A 15,191-nucleotide genomic window follows, 5' to 3' on the forward strand; every position below is an offset into this window, starting at 1 on the left:
GTGCCCCGCACGTGAAATTGGAACTGCAGTAACATAATATAACACAATAATATGATATAATATACTGTCGCGCATTACGTTATTATATTATATTATATTATTATTACGCTGTCGACGTTCGGTTTTTTTGTTCAATGTTTTTCTTGGGTGTGTCGGGAGGTATCCTATCGCGTATATTATACACCTCACCGTGGAAAAATAATAATAAACACGTCTCACCGCGGCCTACAAACGGTTACGATAATATTGTAATCACGTGACGGGGGAGGATGTGGGCAGGGTGGCAAACCATCGGCGCGGGAGGCGTGAAAAATGTGTTTTTTTTTAATAACAATATCGTACGCACGTTGTGTGTTTACCTTTCGGGGGTGAATCGCTGATTTGTCGTGCGGCTAAGGGTTTCCTTTTTGGATATGTGGTAACCGATTGTTTCACACCGTTTTTTTTGTTCGTACATTCTGTCCCCCGGAAAAGGGTGCTGGCGAACAAGAATAAAAATCATATACATAATATAGCCGTGGCACTACACATAGACGTGCAGGTAAAACGTATAAACCGTGTTATAATGTTGCGTACAACACCGTTTAGTCCTTCAGCGGACGTTGTTTGTGTTCACAATATAAGAGTAAGTTGTAACAGTTTGCGATTTGTGAATCAAACTACGCCTCACCGCATAGTAAACTGTGTAGGGCATACATGCATTTTGTTTAGGGCATACACCTTTTCTAATATTATTATTAAATCACATTTTCATATGACGTGATCGAACCGCAGTAGTTAAATACCAATTATACGTGTACCAATTATAACTATATACATAGGTAGGTCCTTGGTACGATTACCAGAACGCATGTTAAATCTTATAAGTAGGAAATGATTTGTTTCTTTCGTTTTGTATTAAAAAATTTAATATAATAATGAAAATGATATAATATAGATAACGCTTATTAATTGGTATGCAATTATCACAATAAATATTTATCTCACTTAAACACATTGCTTGTGTTGGTGGTATAGAGAGTGACACGTAAAATATGATAGAACTGAAATCCAAAAAACTCCAAGAATTAGGCTCAATATTAAATTTAAGACAAATTTAATAATGACAAGAAAAATAATATTAAGTGAACAATAAATTATTAAAACAATCATATTATATTAATTTATGTGATCTAAAGATCAACACTTCATAAAATCAATTGATTGAAAGAGCCTGATCATATTTTATTTTTATTTTTAGATACCCAGCCATGAAGAATATGTTTCTTTAAACAATGTTTTGAGTATGAAACATTTTAAGAAAGTAAATTCAAGTAGAGTATGACGTGACCACAGCCGCTATATGTAGGAGTAGAGATCACCATGTTAAAGTACAAATTAACTTGCTAAATTAATTTTATTTTAAACAAAAACGTTCGTTTTTCACTTGAACTCTAGCGCCACATAAAATTGTATAGTTTTTTTTTCCAAAAATTATATTTTAGTTAACAACCCCCCCCCCCCCCTAACCGTTTCGGAGCTATATATATGCTATAACTTTGCTACTTACAAATAAGCGAACGTTGATAAAATGAATAGAACAATATTGTATTATTTCGTTTTATTAAACCATACAATATAAAACACAATGTCACAATATAACATTTCCTTAACTAGGTACATGTTCATTAAATAAACATACACCTACAATTGAAGGAAAATATATGATGAAAAATAAGAAAATAAGAAAAATTAAAAAAAAAAAAGTACAAAATACAGTCAACTGCGCACATAAGTACCTACTTTGGTTTAGAATATAATAATAAGATATAGGTATATAGCTGAGTTCAAACCGGTGTGCAATTTATTTTTCAACCAACATTATTATTATTATACTTGTTCGTCCGTTTAAACGAAATCTGGCTAAATGTTTGGTACCTACTTCGTTAAAAAAAATTGTACTCGACTTTTATTATTGTTATTACATTGTTTGTTTGTGCGTTTGTGCATGTATAAATGAGATGAGGAGACGTCACGATAAAAAAAAAAATGTCAAAACGTTACATTCGGCTCGACTCGTTGCGCGTTTGCAGTATTATATTTTCTGTTTTTGCAGAGTTCAAAGCTCAAGCGAAAAGGCATTTTTTTTTTACTTGGAAATATTTGTTAGAGACCACGTGTAGTTCAACTATATGTAAAAAAAATTGTTTCGATTTCCCGATGGACTCATCCTAGCTGCAGCTTCGAATCTCACAACATATTTTTCGATTTATCAGCAAAATAAAACAATTGCCTACGTGTTGCCAAGCGACCATTTAATGAGGATAGCCGAAAGTTAAATCAATAACCAAATGAATACAGAAATACGCATTTTGCTTAAGATATAAGTGAAAAAACTCACAAAGTTAATATGTCTAAACGATTAGATGGCAAAATAAAAAGGCCCAATAGTGGCCCAAAAATTAAATCCAAGTCTGATGGTCGACACACCGAACAAGCGAAACGAGAAGAAAGAGCTTTACTGGCAAAGCAGAAGGAGAGAGAGTTGAAGATTGTAGAACACCAGGTAACCTAATTTTCATTGAATAAATATCATATTATAATTTGGTTACTTATTTATTAGGTATTTTGAATTAATTAGCACAAAATTATCAAAAAACCACTTTTAGAAACAGCCGAAAAATCGATTTTTTGTCTAACTAAAAACAATAATTACCCTAGTTGAAAGAATTTTTCTATAAAATGTTATGTTCTTTTAGAGCCAATTTATAGGCATACGAAATTATAAATTTTGTTTTTCTTAAACTATTGTAGACAAAGCATTTTCCGTTCTGTCATAAAACTTGAAAACATAATCCATGGTTTCTCATAAGTTATAAATAGTGTACTTAAAAAAAAGGTTATCACAATAATTTTTTATGAGCGTCTATACTTTGAGTTTTAAAACAAAATTTCCAAATTATTCCAAGATAGAAATTCTTAAAAAATTTCAATTTATATCTAACATTTTGAAATTTAATTTAAGATTCTTTATAAGTTTATGTACTTCCAACAAAAAAAAAGTGCACACGATGATAAAAAATTATTTTATCAACTATTAAGTAATCCGTTATTTCAAACAACAGCAGTTTAATATACTATTTTTGTCTTACAATATTATATACTGTTAGATTTTTTTTTATTGCTTAAATATTTCAACAAAAATTTTAGCTTTACAAATTAACATAATATTTGGCGTCTAGATCTGTGGATTATAAACATAAAAATACATTTAGAAAACCACTTGTATAAGTTAGTATTCTAATTTGTTTATTTGACTAATAAGTCGTAGGTACTTTTAAAGCAATTGTGTAACAATGTTATTTCATTAAATTATAACTACCGGTTTAGTTAATAAAATACTCTATTGCTCTAGAACAAAAAATATATTAAACAATATCATTTATTTTCAGAAATCATTTGTCACTAAATAATGTCCATTAAGAAAAAATGTCCTGTTTAATTTATCACATTAAAATATTAAACTTGTTGGTAAGCATGTTTTTTTTACTATATTTTCACTGGTGCTACTATATGAATATTGTTGTACCTACTGACCATAATATACAAATGGTTATGACTTACGATTACATTACATTAAATAGCAATAAATATATTGTAAAAAATAAAACCAACTATAATAATGTGTTAGATATTTCCAAATTATAGTATATTATTAGTATACCTATGTAATATATAATATACATCCTTAAAAATATAGGTTTACTACGTATCAAATTATATAAATTAAATGAACTCTAAATTTTAAGAAACTAATCTAATGCATAGATACATTATAATTATAGAGCCTTATTTCCTGTATTAATACCTGAATTAATAGAGACAATGCGTACAAGGTAACAATAATTTATGCACGAATAACTTGTTTTATAATAATTGCAAAGACATTTAAAAAAATATACTGCTTCATCTAATGAAATTACACGAAAAAATACGTTCACAAATGTATGATTTTATGTTAATAAAATTTAAGTATAATAACAGATACGACTATTTATTATTGTTATTTAATATAATGTAGAATATAAATAATTAATTGGTTCGTGGTGCATAATGATTAACTAAGTGTTCAATTTAATTATTAAAACATTTTACTATTTACGATAAAGGTATTGAATGAACAATATATGTATATGAGTGTTATATTCATACATATTCTTAAATCAAACACTTATAGCTGATAATATAAATCAATCTACTTAATATTCCACAAGTAATCAGATGTTGAACTTGTAAGAGAAGGTTCAGAATCAGACGCCCCCTAGTTTGGTTAAGAAATTAATTATTGATATTTTACTCTACTGAAGTCAAACAAAACAAATTCAGTTACAATAGTTACATATTTTATTAGGCTAAAAAGTTTATTCTGCAAAGAATAAAATTTAAGTTTCTGATTTTTTTCTTATACATTTAGAAATATATATGTAAAAACTATTGTTAATATTACATACATTTAAAAATTATTAAATGTTTATACAACTAAAACTAAATAAATGTATTACATTTTTTAAATTGAATTATTATTACTTGTAGTGAATAACGGTAACAATATTATTTTATTAATAGTTGATAAAAATATAATTATTAGTGATATGTTGTGATTATGATAGTACTACTTATACTTTAGTAAAGTTACGAGACACTATATCTTTATTTTTTATTGTAATTCACGATAAAAACAATATTATTGATTTTTTTTTTTAAATATTTGGTCTGAGTAATTATGATGAATTCATATATTTTTAATAACTTCTACATAAGTTCAATAACATAAATGTCCGAACGATTATGTTTTTATTTAAGTGTTACTATTTAAACTTAGTTGTATATTGTGTTAGTAATTATTAAATACTTAATATTTATTTTAATCTTGTTAAATATCATTACAGCTCCGCAATGAACGGTTAAAACCAAATTGTGAAATGTTATCGGATTTATCACGAAAAAAATATGAACACGACCGAATGTACCGCGAAGAACTGGACTGGCAGCATTGGATACGATGCGACGGTACTCCCAACCCACAAGTTGTTCAGGAACTGAATACGTATCTCTTTGTTGAGAGACAAGTGTGCCATGCTAGTGACGATAAAAACTCTTATGTGGAAAAATGTTTAGAGATATTCAAGATTATGGACGCCATAGATGACATAGTGGATTTACCGTTGGATTTCAGTAAGATATAATATAAGATATAACTAACTTACGTACATAAATTTCTAAGGAATTTTCACGAACATGATTATTCAAGTTTTTGACCACATTTCAACGCTGCTATTTGTACCAAGCAAACCTTCATTAAATTTGTAAAAATATCACCGAATTCCTCTTTTGATTTTGATTTTTTTTAAATTTAAATTTTAGTGCCATCTAAGAAAAATACAATTATAACGGATGAGTCAAATAATTATTATACGACAGAATTAGGTATAATTATTATTATTGTTGTTTTATTTCTTTTAAAAGATAATGGTCGTGGCAAAGCGCTTAATTTTTTTAAATAAATTAAAATTTAGCTGTAGATCAAACAATGTGAAATACTTCAAAATTCAATCACATTAATACAATTAAAAGCAATATATTTAACATGTAGTGAAATTTATTTTGAGCATAATCAATAGTTTATTTATTTTAGGTCAGTTTAAACTGCAGTGATTCCGAGAAGCCAGAGACAACCTAGGAAGGCTGCTGGTAGATATTGTGTACGGAATTTGTTACCATCTGATTAGTGATTACGATCGCAGAATGGATCCTGTAGATTTAGAAACTGTGGCATATAAAAACTCATGCGAAGCGTTCGCTGTTGGCTTACATGTAGTGTGTCATAGGCCCAGATTACTGACGGATGACCGACCTCCGCCAAAATGTGATTTCCCCGAATGTCTTGTCATGGTCGATGTCCCACCACAACTATCACAACAGTACATGGCAGTAATGGCTCTATGGCTACGCTGGGACCCTTTCACAGACAGAATGGCTGAATTTGACGTTTCAAAATCATTAGAAAAGGATACCAGAGATCTGTGGCAGTACTCTGAAGACACATGGAAACAACAGACTCAGATTACTCAGCTACTAAACGAAGAGAAGGAACGATCAGAGAGACAATTGTGGATGGAAAAAATGGAAGAGAAACTTAAAGCATTTGCGGAAGTGGATAGAAATAGTTATCCAGAAGATCTCCAAACGTACCTAGACGAACTTGAAAAAAATGATCCTTCTGTTCGTTCAACTAACGATGATACACAAAAAGAAGATCATCGAAAGAAAGTAGAAATAAAAGACGAACCTTCCAAACCCGTGGAACCTGAAACCATAAAGTCAGTACAAGTCGATATCATAAAAACACCAAGCCAAGAAATGGAAAAACGACAGCTGGAACAAATGGAAGATATTTCTAATTCATTGAAATACTCGGAGAAACCAAATGAACTTAATCCCAGGAGGTACACATTTATAATTACTATCAATTCAAGTTATTTAAATTAAGATATAATTTGTAATGTGGTTAAAGCGTGTTTTACGTAGGCAAACATTTTGTTTTTGTCCTCTAACTTTAAATTGTTGTTCATTCAAAATGCAATAGTTCAACCAACGATAAAATATTGTACATAAATATTACGTATAAAATGTCTCAAAATAAATAACTTTTAGATACTGGATTATTGGCGGAGCATTTAACGTGGAAATGTGGAAACTTCCAATGCAGCCCGTCGAGTTCGAAGACGGGTCAGTGGGCGTATTGATTGTCGGACCAGAGGCACTGCAGCCAATCGATTATCATGAAAAATACGAACCGTTACAATTGTCGATGGGCTTTTCATCCACATCGTCAGAAGACGAAGAAACGGACGTAAAAAAACAAAACCAAGAAGCACTCAAAAGACTCGCGTTGATAAATATCAAGTTACCGGAAAATGTACTTTGGTTTGAAAATCCCAAACCAGCCATGTGGAACGAAGAAAAAAAAAATTGGACAACTGAATACATATACGACATCAGGTAATATTGTAGAACAATAATTTTCATTTTATAATATCCATATCTCACCCATATCATACTATAAAAATCGTGACCGAGTTTTTGAGAAGAACTCATTTATAAAAACATAAAAACATAAAACAAATATCTTTTGTACGACGCATATAGTATTATATTTTTAACTCCTTAACATCAGTTACCACTTATTAAACAAATTGCACTGTAAAACAGAATAATAGTAATCATTTTATCTAATCCTTAATTTATTTAATTTTTGAAGAAAAAAGTACAGAGAAAAAAACTGAGTGAGCCTTACTGAGAAAAAACTTTGTTGGTGCCCGGGGTACTAATAACATTGTAATGTAATAAAATATTCAAAAAATAATACACATTTTATAAAAAATATATTTTGTATAAAGCGCATTCGCGTCTAATTTAAATGAAAAGTATTAGTTAACATGTATTATGATAAATTATATTAGTCGTTAAATAAACTCACTTGATGGCTGACTGATTAAACTCACCAAATTCTATGTCTTTCTTTTAGTTTTACCCTCACACCCTAGTACCTCACGCGTAATCTGTCACCTCGATGAAGCACATCGAAGTCTTATAATGTTGGCGTTTAAAATACATAATATATCGTGTATACAGCCCAAAAACGTAATAATATTTATGTTAAAATCGATTCTTCTATAATCGTGTCACCAATCAACTCCCAAAGTACCCAACGCGTTTCACACGATATCCCGTCCTATGCCACACGCATACCAACCGTCCACCGGGTTGACGTCACGATTCCTGTTCGCAGGTTCAACGAAGAGAAACAGATGGTGTCGTTCCGGGCCGGCCGAATGGGCTCGTTCGGGTTGGCCGTGAACCGGTACACGAACTTTCCGTTTCAGTCGTGGGAGATACGGCCGGAGAGCGGCGCCGACGGCTCCGGCGTCGTCCTGTCGGTGACCGCGGCCACGGTGCTGGTGGAGATCGCCGTGCGCGAAGACCAAGCGGCCATGGTACAGCTGCAGAACGCCACCACCGTAGCGCTGCAGGAGATGATCGGCGCGTACCACCGGCCGGACAAGCTGGTACGGTTGTTGCGCCGCGGCGGCATAAACTTGTTCCCGGAACCGGACGCCCGGCACTACGTGGACGGCAACAGGCCGCCCAAGCACGCGGTGGCCGAGCGGCACGCGTACCGATGCATGGCCGCGCTCAGCGGCACGCACCAGTTCGCCGCGTCCCGGTGGAACGTGAACGCGCCCTTTGACCGCATGGTCATGCAGATGAAGGAAACTCAGCCGGCCATCGAAGCGGCCGGCAGCGGGACGTCGGTGTCGGCGGCTAGCGGACAGGCCGGCGTCGTCCCGTACAAGATGGTTATGGTGACGCCGGAACGGGCGGTGCTGCTCAAGTGCACAGAGGTCAGCCAAGTGTTCTCCGAGGAACCGCTTGAGACGCCGGCTGCCACCGCCGCCGAGACCGCTCAGCGGTACGCGCCCGACCTGTTGACGCTGGCCGGATGCAGCTCCACCGTCGACTTCAAGACCACCGAAACGCTCTTCTACCTGATGGACAAGATAAAATTTTTGAGCTACTCTTGATTCAGTCGGCAGCGCATGCGGTGCACTGCAATCGCTTACCTACACGCTTTGTTCACTTAGCTAGCGCCGTCATTATAATATAATACATATAGTTAAGTGTTTTTAAACATTATAATTATTTTTATTATTATTATTAATATTAGTATTTTTATTTTTATTGTTTTATTTTTATTTGTATTTGTATAGTAAATTATTTAGTTAATTTTAAATAAAAAAATTTAAACAATATTAGATTAAATTATTAAGTCTCGATACGAAATCGTTTCTGAAGCAAATCCGAAAGGTTTTGTTTATTCTAGATTTTTTTAATCACATTAAAGTTAGTTGTACACTTGTACCTTGTAAACTTGTATTTATAACAACAATATATGTAACGATTTCAAATAAAATATAAGCATTATAGCTTTTTTTAAATTAAAATATCGAATGAAACCGAACAGAGCTCAGGGATAATTTAATCACCACCCATATCTAAATCGATAATAATATGTACATTTTTCCTCTATATTCAGCCTGCGAACTAATACACCTCATACGCTTTACAAAACATTAATTATGGTCTGATGAATATGATATTATTAGGTATGTTTTTTTATGTGTAATTATTTTTAATCAATTTTTTTGGACAGTAAAACGGTAGCTTATTTTTTAGGTATCAAGTTTTGGTGACTGCCAAATTTGAGAACATAATTCAAAAATTATTTTATTTGTCAAATATCGTGATAGTTTCGTTCCCGATGAATATTTAACCCATTTAGAAGTATTTTAGTTCCTATGATTGTTTAAAATATTCACCTCTCAAAATAACGTGTTAAAAAAAAAAAGTTAATACCTAATGGATGCGACAAAAATTGACAGATATAAAAGTTGACTAGAAAGACAACTAATACCTGCTATCGAGTTACACAATATTATTGGACAAAGATTAAAGTGGTCATCGGGATTTGGTCACATTTTGCTCGCCTGAACGTGTTAAACATGATACAATAATGGCGTTGTGTACATTATTCGTTATCGAAAAGTTCTGGTCATTGGTTTAACACAAACAATCCATGGACGATATTATCTCGTATACTTAAATATATGTATATATATATATATGGGAATAATTTACCATTTGTTGAATTTCGAACCTATCCGAATGTGCTGCGAGGTGTATATAATATAATACTAATCATAAGATCTAGAATAATCACTAGATATTCATACCTATCTATCTAGAATAATCCTTCTATTATTTAAGAACAATTCGCTGCTAACAATCAGCTATTTGTTGAACTATATTATTCACGAGTCACGACGAATCAAACACTGCATTTGGTTGCTTATACGTTGAATTATCGACATTAAAATACAATATATTACAGTATATATTTTAATCAAAAATTTGGTGGACGAAAAATGTATTATCATATATTTTACGCACACGTAAATTCGGGATACTCTTGCATGTGTAATATTATTATTGAAATTTGCAGGAAACGGTTTTTCATAAAAAAAATCAGGGAAGCAATGTCGAATTTAGGGTGGCCCTGCAATCCGTGTACAGTAATATCTTATACATAATAGTAGCTATATACATTATTATAGTACAAGGAAAATCGCAAACGTCTCCTGTAAACGACCGGAAGTGTGCCGAACACCGGTGGTTCCGAATTATCACGGTGGCGTATGCACACGATGACGAACGGCTGCTGCGAGTCGGACGACTTAATCTCGGCGGCGGTGGTTCGGAGATAAGGCGGCCCGCGGTCGCTGTCCCGGCACGACGCTATATTAATCACGGACGTGCGCTCCCTTTCCCGACAAAAAATGTACACGAAATACAGTATATATGTATACGAATAAAAGGGTTAATTAAACCGGAGAAACCCTTCGAGCCCCGCTCGCGTTGGTGGCGGCGGTTCACCGAGAGACGGTGAAATATTATCGCGCCCCCTGCGCCCCGTATAATATATTATATTATTAAATCCGCAACGATAATAGGACGCGTGACGATTTTAATAACTAGATAAAGAGAGAGACCGATGCGTTACACGGTATAATACGAAAATAAAATATAAATAATATTATTGATGTCGAAAATTCGGTCCGGTAATCGTCTAGTGGTTTGTCCGATGATTTATGATGGCGGGGCTCCGTTTCGCCAAGCTCGGAAATCGAACCCTCCTCGCACAAAAGCCGAAATTTTGTCGTGTGCTACGTGCAGGGATGATCGAGGGGGACAACTGCATAGTCCGATAAAACCCAAACCGGCTTCGGCTATTCTCCTGCATATAGTGCTCGCGCTGTATAATATCCATCGTCGCCTTCGCCGTTTTGAATAACGGTTCAAGTTTGTACTCATCGGCATTGAGATTAGACAATTTTTGAGATCTTGATTACTGCAATATACCCACCGTCTCAAAGACTGCACAGTGCACACGGCTTTTGTGCTCAAGGGTGATGCACGCAACGACTATTAGGAGGAAAACAACAAATATTATATTATACTACCAAGCACTAAAATACAGAATACACCCCATGTGTTAAAGTTACTTCATACACGCGTATTACATTGTTATGCAGAACAACATTTTGTAGTAAACAATAGAATCTATAGTCGAACGCCGAACGGGTGATTGAAGAAGACCGTCGAGGAGGCCAAAGCTAAGACGAGAGGACTGGGTGAAAGAGTGACGTTAAAAAGCTAGGACTAGATAATATCAGATGGAGAAAGCTGCAGAACGCAGGAACAGGTGGTAAGATTTGTACTTAACGATGTGGTCTTAAAGGCCGAAACCAAGAAAGAAGAAGAAGAAGAAGAAGAAGAATATTATGATGGTATATTGGGAGTATATATTCAAAACGAATTCGGATCGGAGTCCGACACTGACCGTATCGGTTATTATTATGTATAAATAACTATAAATATACTAGCTGAATTGCCCGGCGGAAAAACTCCTTTTAGGTGTAAAACACTGTCTAATTTTCATCGATAAACTTCTCGGAACAATTCTTGTCGTCGACCTTCGGACAAAAAGGATAGGTTGCATGAAGTAGCTGGAAACCCGCGAGCCGCCATGAACCCGTGCGTGCAGCACAATACGTATTTGCGATGAATAATTATGATTGTTAATTACTCCACTAAAACGCAACATTTTTGATTATTGCTTTCTTATTGCTCGGTGAAAATATGCGGAGAACCTCAAAATTTCAAGTTCGTACGTCGCGCAGTTTTTGAGTTACAGCGATCAGTACATGCTCGTACGTGTATGGGAATAATATTTGATAATATAATGACAATGCAATATCTGTCGCTCGATCCGGCTGCCGGGGAGCTCTGCAGGGCGAACCACCGCCGTCCGGCAGAGATAGCTCGGCGAAAATCACATAAACGCCAATATAATATATCATATTATTTTTTTTTCCTCACTATCGTTATTATTATTGCCTATACATATACTTATATAATAATATTGTGAGCGCCGCAAACATGTTTCCGTCGCCGTCGCGTCGTGACCTACGCTCCGCACGCGGATTATTACTACTAATTTATATGTTAATTCAATCACAAAATCTCATATCTGTGTTTTATCCATCGTACAATTAGCCGCGATCGAGTTGATTGTGCGTCTTACGGCAGTGCGTACATATTATACACCCATATAGGTAGGTATATACAAACTTCGATGGTATTGTAATGCACGCGGGCAATAGTATAAAATATAATATATTATATTATTATACACCTATGATATGGGTACGCATATATACATTGCAGCGCATTATATTATATATGTGCTCGTGTTTTTGTGTCCGCAGACCGTGTTCCCCGCGAGGACGAAATTCGCCTCAGTATATATATATATAAGTAGTGCATATATAATATGTATATACGCATTATGTTTAGCTACGAATGTGTGTAGGTATGTAATAATTATTATAATAACACATAGGTACTTCTGCAGCACCCGCAAAAACGCTCTCGTATATGTAACATATTATGCGCAGGTACTTTAAACGTATAATATACTTATTGTTTTCCGATTATAATTAATTATGCGTGCCCCGTGAGCTGTCAATTTTTTATTCACACGAGCACGCCCACTATCTCGCCGCAATTTTTTACCATACATTCTTTATCTGTATGTGAACATCTGCAAGCGTTACGAATCGCGTGATTATCGAGAAGGACACTGTTCATAATATATTTCATCCAACAGCGGCCCTATAAATACATATTATACCATCAAAATAGAACGGCGACAACGTTGACACTGCATACATATTTATATAGTGTTGGGTACTTTTGATTTCTGTGACGTGATCGTGATTTTGTAAGACGTCAATTAATATTATTTGAATTACAGTATATAGTAGTAATACGTATCACATAGGAGTAGCCGGAGCGCTTAAAAATAAAATGTTGGCGAAACGAGCAACGTATGATACGATATTATAGACACATATATTTAGCATATTATAAGCAATTAATATGGAGTTTTCATTATGTGTTTAAAGGTACGTGCACGGGAGAAGAACAAGCTTAACGTCAATTATTAACGAGGAAAATAATTACAATAGAGAAGCTATTAATTAAATTAGTCGGAAACTTGAGGGAAACCTCTTTCACACGCACACATACGCATGTATAGTACCTACATGAACATCGGTCGTATTGCTAAATATGTGCGGTTTCATAATATCATGTCCATCTATTATTACTCTACATCATTGGTTCTCAAACTGTAGTACTCGTACTCTTTGTGGGTACTCGACATTTTCGGGAGGTACGATTCTGGCCAACAAACCTATACATTTAAATAGAGAAAATATTTTTTTATATATATATCAGTAACCTAGAAGTGGTAACCAAAAAATTGTATTAGTAAAAAGGGGTACAGTGTCTATACGAGTTTGAGAGCCCCTGCTCTACAAAATATTGTATTTTATGTTTGGTCCTCATCATCTGCGCACTGCGGGGACAATACAGTAGGCGAGATAATATGCATACTACAATGCGTCGAGGTCTTGCCGGTTAATATTTTTCAGAAAATATCTCTCGAGAACAATATGATTTAACGTCACAGATTTTATTTTCGATCGAGGTCGGAACACTGCGGCGAGAACGCTATATACGCGTTTACTTTCTCACAATTATTCGCAACGTGCGGACAACGCTGTTTTTCCCGTTTGATAGTTTCATACGTGTACGCATTGCATACACATACGATTCGTTCGCAAATAGCTCATGCGTGTGCTATATTTATATTCGCGAATTTACTGCAAACAAGTGTATACGCGCGGTATAATAACACAACCACTACCGTGGTCGTAAAATTAGCGACTGCAGGTTGTGCGTACAGCGCGTGCGAACGAGCGCTGAGCGTGGTTTTCCGCGTCTCTCCTTTCTCTTCGTCTTGGCCGCGGCCGTGATTTAATTTTTTGCGATTTTTTTTTTTTTTTTTCATTATTTTCCCTCGGGTCCGTCGCGGTATTATAATATCTGTGCGCCGTCATCGTCGGTGCGTATAACTTTTCGTGTGCGCGCGCATCCGGCGAGTGGAGGTAATCCGCTGAGTTATGAGCCGAGAAAACGCGCAACTGACCTCGGCGGAAAAATGACAACGGGTTTACTGCGCATTGTGCCGTGGCAAAGAGCAATATTTTATAAAGACATGTTGCACGCACGCATACGAGTGTACCTCTATATGCAACAACAACGCCGCTGAGGTATCACAATATATACACGAGTTATGTTGTTGAACTGGCTAAACACCGGTCGAAACGTATAGAGGAATGCGTATGGTTGTATAACGTAGGACATGTGCTTGACTTCACCACGTTTTACATGACCATATTAATATTATTGCTATAAGCGCTAATCAAGCCGATTCATTTCAAAAATTATACCTATTGTATGGGTAGACGAGGACGAGGTCCAAATATTAAGTGCATACAAAAAACTATTATGTATAAATGTATTTTTCTTTTCAAGCCATCGCCCGCAAGGTTTTCACCCGGTTTTTAATAGCGGTTTTCGCTGTGGGGGAGTGTGTACGGTTGGTCCGGAACATGTGCGGCAAGGTTTGTCACTATGAGAACTCGGGAGTTCACCCATCCGAGAACTTGGAGCACCGGCCGGTGCTGGCACTCGTTCCACAGTTCGTAACTGAATTCACGAACCGTGTATTGTTGTAAGGTGTAACATCGCTGTACAACGAATTTCCATTAAAAACGTCGTTGTATACTCAATAACGTTAAATAGTCCAGTTACACCCTGCGTAGGGTGGGTGGTACTCGTATTACGAATAGCACGACGCCACAACGTCCAAAGAAGCGAATAAATTCAAATTCAGACGTGTAATGACGTGTTCGTCTTTTATTTTTCCATCCCGCTAGCAATCGAGGAAACGTTTCGAAATCGTGGTTCGATTTCTAAACCGAGGGTTTGACGTTTCGCGACACGTCCGATTTCCGATACTCGTGCACGAAGGTTTGAATAGTATTTGCAAGCACAACGTACGTACAGTAACACGCACGTTTTCAATAGAAACGAGGGCCTAATAATGCCATGTATAATAT

The 15,191-nt window shown here is 35.3% G+C and overlaps 1 protein-coding gene across 1 annotated transcript; it reads left to right on the plus strand.

Annotated features, from left to right (window-relative positions):
* Nucleotides 1-1,818: 1,818 nt before the first annotated feature.
* LOC111038755 (protein CASC1-like) lies at nt 1,819-8,687 on the plus strand. Its single transcript, XM_022321984.1, is given in 5 exon segments — nt 1,819-2,545; nt 4,929-5,214; nt 5,675-6,485; nt 6,694-7,041; nt 7,832-8,687. Coding segments are annotated over 5 exon segments (2,394 nt in total). The 5' UTR covers nt 1,819-2,389; the 3' UTR covers nt 8,625-8,687.
* The last annotated feature ends 6,504 nt before the right edge of the window (nt 8,688-15,191 follow it).

This window comes from Myzus persicae, unplaced genomic scaffold (assembly GCF_001856785.1).
Source record: "Myzus persicae strain clone G006 unplaced genomic scaffold, MPER_G0061.0, whole genome shotgun sequence".
Taxonomy (NCBI): Eukaryota; Metazoa; Arthropoda; class Insecta; order Hemiptera; family Aphididae; genus Myzus; species Myzus persicae.